Source organism: Grammomys surdaster, unplaced genomic scaffold (assembly GCF_004785775.1).
Source record: "Grammomys surdaster isolate TR1022 unplaced genomic scaffold, NIH_TR_1.0 224, whole genome shotgun sequence".
Lineage (NCBI taxonomy): Eukaryota > Metazoa > Chordata > Mammalia > Rodentia > Muridae > Grammomys > Grammomys surdaster.
The window spans coordinates 1,228,447-1,239,477 of record NW_021604669.1 but is presented as its reverse complement, the minus strand read 5'-3'; the positions used below and the strand labels follow the sequence as shown (position 1 = coordinate 1,239,477).

Sequence of the window (11,031 nt, the reverse complement as noted above, 5' to 3'; positions counted from 1 at the left end):
TGAAGACTCTGCTCTTTGCCTGAACTTGTCCCCCACAGGGGAGGTTCTGCCCTGCAGTTGGCTGAGAGCAAGGGCCTCTGTCTTCTAGACTTGGTGCTCCAGGTAACCCAGGTGGTGGGAAGCTGGCTCCTCAGAATGGCTGTCAGGACTTCAGACACCTGTTCCTAGCCAGCAAGCGCCACCTGGTGGCCTCAGGTCACAGATACTCTGGTGCCAATGACGACTCCAAGGCTACAAGTTGGCCTCACTCAAGATCTATTTCAAGTCAGGGTGAAGTTCAGGAATTTTGCACCAGCCTGGGACCCGGGAACTGCTCTTTCATCTCTGACCACCTCAGATGGGTAGGATGAGTGCCAGCTGAGGACTCTATCCCGGAGACCATAGTGTGTATGTGTGTGTGCATAAGCCCATGTGTGTGTGCTTGTGCATGTGCATCCACATGTGTGCATGTGTGTGCATGCGTGTGCACGTGTGTACACCTGTGTGGTGTGTGTGTGTACATGTCCTGTTGGGAGAGAGACCTCATACTGATATTATATGAGGCATAGCTTAAGAGTAGAGACTGGTGCCGGACGGTGGTGGCACATGCCTTTAATCCCAGCACTTGGGAGGCAGAGGCAGGCGGATTTCTGAATTCGAGGCCAGCCTGGTCTACAGAGTGAGTTCCAGGACAGCCAGGGCTACAGAGAGAAACCTTGTCTCGAAAAAAAAAAAAAAAAGAGTAGAGACTGGGTGAAGGAGTGAAGGAGTGAATGGGCTAGGCCTTCCTGGGGATAGTCCTGTCCTCTTAAGCAGCTCAAACAAGTCACTAGTTATTAAATGAGGAATACCAAGGACTGACACACAGACTCACACGTATGTGCACATGTGTACATATGCCCCCTCATGTATGCTGACACACAAATGCACAGACTCATTGCATACACAGGCGCCACACGGAGGACGCACGTACACACAGGCACCGTGACTACAGATGCAGTGTGACTGGCCACCTCATGCTCCTGCTGCCATGCTGGACTGAACTCTGCTTCAACTATCAGCCTTAAACAAACTCTTTAGTTTTGTCTTTTAAAATATTTTTTTATTTACTACTTATTGCGTGTGGGAGAGTTCAGGTGAGACCATGCCATGGTATGCCTGTGGCGGGCAGAGGTCGACTCAGGGATTTGGTTCTCTCCTGTCACCTGGTGGACATGGATATGAAACTCTCGGCTCTGTCATGCTGGCATGCAAATGCCTGCAGCTGCTGAGCCACCTTACCAGCACCCCAAAGGTATTTCTCATCAGCCGTTGAGTTATGGCAACAAGGAAAGTAACAAACTCAGAAAATTGGTTCCAGAAGTGGGATCCTGCCCCTCAAGAGACCTTTCCTATCCATCCAGCCAGAGTGGAGAGAAGTTTCTTTCTAATGGTGCTGCCTTAAATCCTTTCAGAGAGACAGGAAGGTGAGCAGCTCTGCCCTTTACTCAGACCTTCATATCTGGGCTACCTGTAGGAAGGTGTCACCCACTCTTGAGGATGAGCCTTCCTTCTCAATTAAACCTCTTTACACACAGTGTCTCCTAGGTGACTCCATATCTTTTTAGGTTGACAGCTATGACAACCACCACATACACCCACATGCATACAGACACACGGACACATATATAAAGGCTTCTAACCATCTACACACAGACTTACACACATATATATACATACATACATACATACATACATACATACATACACACACACATATACATGGATACACACACATGAAGACTTATACCTGTGTATGTGTAGACTCACACATGTACATACATACACATATATACATGCTCATGCAGACACATACATAGATTACCATCCATGTATAAACAGACTCACATGTCATATTCATACACACACACATATATATGTATATATACATGCACACAAGATTTAAAACTATGCATTCACATACTCACATATGGTAAACATACATACTTGTAGATTCATGCATTTATAGATGTATGCATGCAGACTCACATCTATGATACATAAGCACAGACTCACGTACACTTTCGTTTTTGTTTTTGTTTGGTTTTTCGAGACAGGGGTTCTCTGTATAGCCCTGGCTGTCCTGGAACTCACTCTGTAGACCAGGCTGGCCTCGAACTCAGAAATCCACCTGCCTCTGCCTCTCAAGTGCTGGGATTAAAGGCGTGCGCCACCACCGCCCGGCTCACTTTCACAATATATACATTATATATGTGTGTATACATTTGTACATACACATTCAAATAACCAGGAGTAGTTAGTGATAGACAGTAAAGTAAGATAGATAGTAAAGTGGATGGGGTAAGAGTTGGGGAGGGGCGCAGGGTGGAGGGTGCTGAGAAATAGGTCCTATCTTAGGGTGGGCTGAGGAGGAGTGGGTCTGGGCACAAGTGATCTCGGGGAGCAAGGCAAAGGAGAGAGGTGGTCTCCAGGAGGCTAAGTGCTCTGGAGATACTGGCAATATTGTGAATAGAAGTGTCTTGAGAGGGGGAAGAGGCAGGGAGGCAGAAGGGGTGCCACCGGCAGGGAGGCTGAGGGGGTGCCACTGGCCGGGAGGCTGAGGGGGTGCCACCGACAGGGAGGCTGAGGGGGTGCCACAGGCAGGGAGGCTGAGGGGGTGCCACAGGCAGGGAGGCTGAGGGGGTGCCACAGGCAGGGAGGCTGAGGGGGTGCCACCGGCAGGGAAGTGCTGTGGACTGATTAATCTAGGGGTCTTCCAGGGCCATGAGGTTCTGTGGACTCTGGAATAGGGAAGATGTACCCAAGAGAGTGTGATTTGGGAGTAGGAAGGGCCTTTCCATCTTTTCTGCCCTGCCACCGCCCCATACCTTGCCCTGAGGCCAAGTGACCCTTGCCGTCATCCAGGGGATATAGCTCTCTGCCTCTTTGACCAGACCCACATTTTCAGTGGCTCCTGTGTATGTGGGTCCTGGCTGAGGCATGGTCTGTGTGAAGAGTTCCAGTCCCGTCTTTGTGTGACACTGAAGGACACTGCTTTATCTCCTTGTTTTTCCAACCTCACTATCCCCCTCTGAGAACAAAAGCCATGCCCAGAGGTTATGTGGGCACCTACAACCAGCGAGGTGATGTCCCCTTCCCTTGTTCATGTATCTGACTTCCAGAATCCCCTTAGGAAGTGAGAATGAGGTTCAGGGAGCCGTGGCAGGCCTAGCGACACCCCCCCCCCCACACACACACACACGCACACACTCCAGAAGGTGGCCTTGAGCTTGGGAGCGTGGGTGTGGAGGGCGTGAGTTTGGAATTCATTCGAGCAATTCTCTGCACACCATCAGCTTGAGCTGGACTAGCCCCGCCTCAGGCCTACAGGAAGCCAGGGCAGGCATCCGAGGTGACATTTCCTGCTATTAATGGAGGTTAATCTAAACAGTCCCTAATATTTACCTCTAGACGCCTCCGGCTGCTCTAGGGTGCCAGACAGGAAGAATGATGAGCCTCGTACAGCCGAAGTCCCTCCCTGCACCCCTGTCTCCTCTGAGCCTCCCAGGGCCAAGGACGGTCAGGCTGTTTGAGAGAAAAAAAGCTGGGTACCAGTGGACAAAGCAAAACCTTCCCAGACACAGCATTCCCATCAATGAACTGAAGTGGATACCCTCACCTTTAAGGGCAGAAAGAATGGTTTCCAGGCACTTAGTAGGCCCACAGATGGGGCTAGTGCTCCCCCTGCTTCTAGGTCACACCTTAAGGACCTGGTGATATTCTGTGAAGTATCTAGCTGCTCATCCATCTCTTCACTCCCTCCTTGAGTGTGTTCTTCAGTGAAGGGACAGGGAGGGGCACATAGGTCCCTTTAGGCTGGGTGCCCCCACCAGCCCCCACCTGCCAGCTGGGCACCAAGCCAGGCACAGAGAAAATAAACAGTGTTAATTTAGGGCTAGGACTTCTAGCGAAGGATGATGTTTACATCAGATATAAATACACATTTCACGTCATTTAGCGTTCTGAAAAATCTGGGGAGGGAAGAGAGAGTGGTCACCAAGACCTCATAGCTTGGGCACCATGGGCCTGAGCAAAGCCCTCCTGGATGAACCCTTAGCCGTAGTATCTCTGAAGTCGGGTGATACTCTGATCTCCCAAGACCAGGGAGACCTGTCAAGATGCCTTTCCCTGAAAATCCACTCTCCATCTCCAAAGAGAGGAAGAGGAGTGGGGCTTGGGGAAGCTGAGGCCTCACAGCTTCAAGAGAGGTTGTCTGGGTTCTCAGAGGTGGGGGGATGGTCCCAAGTCTGGCTCTTGACCCCTGAGATGACATCCAGTCCTCTTGGCTTGAATGGTGACAAGCTCCTGCCTTGGCTTTCAAAATCCTTCACTAAAAGTTCTTAAGGCTGAGAAGCTTCCAAGGCCCTGGAGAACACAGGTTGATGGTGTTACTTTAGACTTAGAGATAGGAGAGGCATCTGTTCATCCACTTTAGGGATCCCTCTCTTCTAGAAAGGATTGTACCAGAATAATTGCAAGCTCCTTAGCACCAAGCCTAGTCATTCACTCTTTAGTGTGAATTAGAATGATACCAGGATGCAGGAGCTTTGATGGGGATGGGGAGGGGCAGAGGTAAGACTGGTTGGTGTGGCATGGAACAGTAGGGTTAGGGTAGGAGACTGGGGCATGCTGAAAAAGAAGGTTTGAATGACAGTCATGTGAAGCCAAAGGAGCTGGTGTAGTTCCCTGTGATCACTGGCTCTCAGAGGGGCAAGCTCGGACTGATCTCTAAGCAAGCCACTGCCCTGCCTTAGCCTTCCTTTCCATTGCCTGCAGTCCCCACCTCTATGAGATCTAAGTGGATCTCACAGCACAGAAAGGAATCATGGTCAGAGGGGCATCATGCATCAGATCATAAGGACACAGGCTTGGGGTGCCTGGAAGGGTCATGGGAACTTGAGAGACTCCTTAGGATGGAATCTGAGGTCTCTGACCCAATATGACCTAGTGCTTGGGGAAGGACCTCAGGATGGGGCACAACAGAAGCCTCTACTGAGGGTTTACTGGTGCTTGGGGCGGAGGGCAAAAGGATGCCATGATTTTGCTACTTGCTTCTCAGGTATACAGACAGGAAGTGGGCCCCAGACAAGGTTCTGCCCCACCGACTTCATGTTTTTGATGTCTGAACTGCAGGTCATCCCAGCCAGGAAATGGAAATCTAATTGGGATAAGGAGGGTGAGGGACGGGGATGGGGACAGGGACAGACGACACGACCAGCCTGGAGCAACAAAGTACACTCCTCCCCCATGACCTCCACAAAGCCTTTCTTCTAAACCTCAGATCCTGGTCCACTTTTTGTTTTGTTATGTTGGACTAGAAGTTGGATCCAGGGCACACGAACGTTGAGCAAGCAGTTTAGTAGTGAGGTATGTCCCGTGCCCAGGCCCCTTGATGAAAAGTAGGGCCCTGACTCTTTTTCTTGCTCTCACATAGCCCCCTGAACTTGGATATGGGAACCTTGTCTGGAATCAGTGAAAACCATGTATCCTGCCCCTGCCCCAACTATCCCCTATTCCCAGCTGCTCAAGTCCCAGGTCTGTGGAACATAGGAGACGTCTCACTAGACCAGTGTACATTCTGGGCCCAGATCTCATCTAATCTGCTTCAGGAACTGTGATGCAGAGCCTGCCCCTCCACTACAGACCACTCTCCCAAACACCAAACAGGAGCCTAGGCTAGAGAGGGGCAAGAATGACCGACTCTCTGGAATCCAGCACGGAGCTGGTGATTAGAGAATCATTCCAACGGGAGCCCTGGCCCCCAAGACGAGAGAGCCTACAAGACAAAGAGGCCTTGGCTTGGTGGCCCTGAGTTTGAGTTGGCTTGTATCTTTATTCCTAGCATTTTCTATCATTGGACAGGGGTGCAGCCACACAGAGGCTGGGGCGGTGGTCAGTGGGTTCAGGATTATTCCTGGACTGAGTCTTTGGAGTCTGGGAGGTAGCCATGGAAGCAGGAGCTGGGATGCTGGAGACTGTGAGATTGAGTCTTGGTGTTGAGCCCACTATAATCCAGTGGTGGTGTCTGAGTCAATTCCCCCTCTGCATGCACACACTCACATACACACACATACACACACACACACATACACACACACAGGGTTACAACTAAAACTAGCCTTTTCATTTGGGGTTGCAGTGGTTCAAATATCAACCAGATACCCAAGTCCAACTCCTGGCACACAGATGACCACCTTGTATTGCTATGCTGGCCTGTGGTATAGTTCATGGAGGCCTGGGGTGTCTCCACTCCCTGTATATAACACCATTGCCTCTCAAATGTTGACCTTCTACTCTTGCTTATCCATCTGCCTGTAGTGGAGACTCTTCTAGTTGGGTTTAACCCTCCTGGGGGTCATCAGAACATTGATCTTTGTGCTTTCTCTGGAGGAGCTTCTTCAGGGAACAAATTCACAGAGGCTAGGAGCAGCTCCTAGATACCTTTTTGAGTGGTCAGTGGATACTACATAGCCATAGGAAAGGCAAGCATCCAGCATTCATACCATTACACCCTATCTGGAGTCCTTGCAGACATTGCTAATCAATCACAGCACAGTGGGCTCAGTTTGTCAACACAACACACTGGACAAACCAACAGATCAAAAGGAAATCAACTTGCTGTCCAGGACCGGGATATGTCTGTCTGGTAACCTCCCAGAGCCTTGACCTTTGACCTTTGGCAGAGTACTGCTGTTGGTGCCTCAGGTCCGTTGGTCAAAGGCTGGGTGAGGGCGTGAGAACTGGTGCTGAGAATGTGTCTGGGGGCTGAGCCCTTGGTACTCTTGTGCATGCTGACCACATCCATATTGCTGGGCTTGAATTCTTCTCCATGCTGATAGAAGAGGCCTCGGACAGTGGCCTGGAAGCCACTGGTGATGAAACAGTAGACAATGGGGTCCATGCAGCTGTTGAGGCTGCTGAGGGTGACGGCCACGTGGTAAGCCACGAGACGGGTATGGTAAGGTACATCGGGCCACAGTGCCCCAGCCACCTGGGAGGCATGGAAGGGCGTGAAACAGACCAGGAAGATGACCAGCACCGTGAGCAGCAGCTGCATGGCCCTCACACGCCGCTGACGGCCCTGGCGTAGCAGGCCTGGCCTTGACAGCGCATACATGATCCGGCCTGTGAACACGCTGATGACCAGCAGTGGCAGCAGGAACTCCAGAACAGTCAGAGCTAAGACACGGCAGCATGATCGTCCACCAGACTTCACACCCAGTACAGACAGGGTCACGACTCCTGCTGCCAGCCACACAAAGATACACACAGCCTTGGCACAGGCCGGCTGGCGCCAGCGACGGGAACCCTCGGGTTGCACAATGGCCAGGTAGCGGTCCACACAGATGCAGGTGAGGAAGAGGATGGAACAGTGCATGTTGAGGAAGTAGCCCAGGACATGAGGGAAGGCACAGTGTAGGCAGCCGGGGGCACCGTAGAAGACAGCATAGCGTGTGGGCAAGGACAGGCCCACTAGCAGGTCAGTCACCACCAGGTTGATAGTATAGGTGACTGAAGGTGTCTTGGCCCGGGTGCGGCAGCAGAAGACATACAACGCCAGTCCATTGAGCACCAGCCCTGCAAGGAAGATGGTGCTATGCACGACCATTAGTGCCAGCCACAGCCTGGGGAAGATGTTATGCAGTTCCTCATCCATCTGGGCAAATAGGTGAAACAGGGGCTTCTCTGGCACAGTTCCATTGGTCCTTGCTGCTGCAGTGGTATTGGGGAGCACAGCTTCCCAGGGCCTTGTAGACAATGCAGAGGGCATGGCAGTGGTCAGTGGACCCCCAGCCTGGAAGCAAGCAAAGGAATTATTGCAGGTATCTGGCATTCCCCAACACATGCTTTTGTTTGGCCCAGCTCCCTCCACCCAGACACGGTATTGAGCATATGGAGCAAGATGCTGAGGTCCGGAGATCGACCAACCTTGCTGGACAGACAAAAATTTGCATGGAGGACTGTCCTCAGACTTCAGAGAAAAGCGAGCACACGGGGCTGCTATGCAAGCTCAGGGCTAGCTCTTACATGTCCTAGCGGCACCTCCTCAGAGAAGTCCCTTAGCTAATGTTCTCTCTTTTCCACTCTGTGCCACTGGAATCCCATTGCCTCTGGGAGCATTGCAGACATAGCTAGTGGATGATGAACCAGTTCTGCTGAGACAAAGACTAGCTAGCCCATGTGGGGACTAGAAACTGTCTGCTATACCCCTACCCCACACCCATTGTCAAGGTCCCAGCCTCTGGGCACTGTTCTATCCTTACCTTCTCTTGGGCCAGCTCCAGAACACCACTCTGGACCTTCCCTGGAGAATGGGTACTCAGCAGGGTGTATGGGTGCTGAGAGTTGGAGCCAGGAGACAGGTCCCAGCAGAAGCTGCCTAGCTGCCTGGCCTCCGGTGTGAGTCAAATAAACACTAGACTCCTCGAAGGGTGGTGTGGGGCAAGCAGGGGGCTGGGCTGGAGCCACCCGCTGTTTATGTTCCTGTCATAGTGTTTAATTCCGCTCTGATTTATCCCTTTATTTAAAGAGGAAGGGTTAACAGGATCCCACCCCACCCCAGCTGGCTGACCCTCCAAATATGGACATTTTTGGGGGTTTTCAGGGGGAAAGGAGCCTCTGGGAAGAGGCAGGGAGGAAAGCTGCACATAAAGCATTGCTGATGCCCACTGCCCCACCCCCCTGCAGGGCAGAAGAAGACCTTCCTCACCCATAGGCTGCTTCCCTATATCACTCTTGTTGGTTGGCTACTGTAAACAGCCCAAGCTCTACCAGTACCTGGCCACATGGCCTCAGGCAGCAGGTTCTCTCTGGCCACTGCAACCCACAACAAGCCACCAAGTCTTTCCTCCCAGGAGATGGGGGGGATGAGAGTCCAGTGTCTATCCTAGTAGGGTAGATTCAGCTTTGACTCTGAAGGGAAGGGTCTGGCAGGGCTGGTGACCACTTCTATCTTTAGGCTCGGAGAGATCACTGCCTGCTGAGGTCATCCAGCATGACTTTCTGTCCCAGAGTCCTGTACCCACTTGAGGCTTCTAGGAAGAGCTCTGTGCTGTGCAGGGCACAAGTCCCTCTAGGCAGAAAGTGTTTGTTGAGTAAATTGTATGGCCTTCCTGTGGCTCTATGGTTCCAAGGCACCAGACAGAGAGTAGGAAAAGTATTCTATAGTTGAGAGGGAGTATGGTGTAAGACCTGGTATTTTGGGGCTATGGGCTGTACCTTAGGATCAAGGACACAGATGGTTCCCAGGAAGGAGAGAGATACCAAATGATAGATTCTTACTTTACAGCTAAGAAAATGTTGAGAGAAAAAGACAGCAGAGCCAGCAAGGAAGACTATTCTATGGATTCTCCCTAGGCTCTGGCCTCCGGTGAGTGTCACATTCAGAGACTTGTAGTAAACATTACAGCTCTCCCTCTGGGAGTCAGTCCCAGGGTGAAGCCAACCCTCAGGGTCCTGCTTCCCCAGAAACTCCCCAGGGCCATCTGTGATCACCAGAAATGTTATTGAGATGTTGGGGACACAACAGCCCAGTGGTAGGGCTCTGGGGATCCTGAGCCCTGCTTGAGAGAGCCATGAACCACGTTCAGAATACCGCAGAGCCCAGTCAGGTGAGGAAGGAGAGAGGCACACATACTGGTGCTCCGCTCCAAGAATCTGAGTCCTCACTTTGAATAAAGCTGTGTCCTGAACTGAATATCACAGTAAATCCTAAACTTGTTCACTGAGCCATGATCTCAGTAAATCAATGAGCCTTGGTTCCTGTCCCACTCTAAGATGGGAGCTTGCTCACACACTGAGCCCTGACGTTTTAGACACTGAGCCTTGATCTCTGTAACACAAGAAGCCTTCATTCATGCAACACTCTGAGCCCAACCTTAGTCAAACATTGAGTGCTCTACTGGGTGTGGTGGTAGTGTACACCCTTATCCCAATACACAGGAGGTAAAGGCAGGCATATGTCTGTGAGATGGAGGTCAGCCTGATCTACATAATATTCCAGGCTAGTGAGAGCTATATAAAGAGGGGTCTCTTTCTGTGTGTGTGTGTAGGGGGGGGGTGTTGTTGTTTTATTGTAAGAGCTCTGATCTCCCTCTGAGCCCAGATCCTGATTACACACTGAGACTTGATCCCAGAGATAGAATGAGCCCTGAGCCTAATTAGACACTGTGTAAACTGAGGGGTTCCAAAGCACCTGGTATATAAACCGAGAGTGTGAGTGCTCCAAGGAACGGTTGAGAAGGTTCTTATTGTAGATATGAGGGAGAGTGTACAGCCAGAGATGTCTGGAAGAATCCAGAGAAAAGAGAGAAAGTAGGAAACTGAATATGGCCAGCGGACTAGACCAGGACCTGAGAGGAGATGGGGGTGTGGGGGGGGGGGGGGGAGAGGAGAGATGAAGGAAAGACAACTTGGACAGAGGAGACTGAGAGAGGGGGCCAAGAGATGAAGACAAAAGAGAGACAGTGTAGTCAACAGTAGAGTTAACAGTGAATGGCAAACCAGGGAGGGTGTGAGGTGTGGGGAGGAGAAGCCCCTGAGCTGGAGAAGTTTAGGGGAGGGGTGGAGTGAGAAGAGCCAGAGTGTCAACGTGGACTCTGTAATCGGTACTGTTGATTTTGAGAGAGCCCGAAGGCCAGCATGCACCTTGGTATGCCAATAGGCACTACCGATAGCTTTTTGGCCTTGAGTTTCTTTTAGATCTGATATACACAGACTCCCAAGCCTGTAGACACCATAAGGTCAATCTCTGTCACATCCTGACCCAGGTACATCTTCAGCCCTGATCCTGCATATGTGCTTTCTTCTTCTTTTGATGTACTCAGATGTAGACAGAACCCTGATTCCTTGGATGTTGGTCCCCATCCCCGATTACAGTTATGTAGTGATCATGCTCTCCTCTAAGACCTGTCCTGTTCATGAAGCTCTGGTTTTCCTCACAGCTGGGGCCTCACGCTTGGGTGTGTGATCCTTCCTTCCTTCCTTCCTTCCTTCCTTCCTTCCTTCCTTCCT

The 11,031-nt window shown here is 51.2% G+C and overlaps 1 protein-coding gene across 1 annotated transcript in view; it reads right to left on the bottom strand.

Annotated features, from left to right (window-relative positions):
* Positions 1-5,834: 5,834 nt before the first annotated feature.
* Positions 5,835-11,031, bottom strand: part of Gpr20 (G protein-coupled receptor 20) — a 10,511-nt gene continuing 5,314 nt past the window's right edge. The window contains exon 2 of the mRNA XM_028773211.1: positions 5,835-7,813. Coding sequence (XP_028629044.1) covers positions 6,629-7,813 — 1,185 coding nt within the window. The 3' untranslated portion in view covers positions 5,835-6,628. The remainder of the gene's footprint in view (positions 7,814-11,031) is intronic.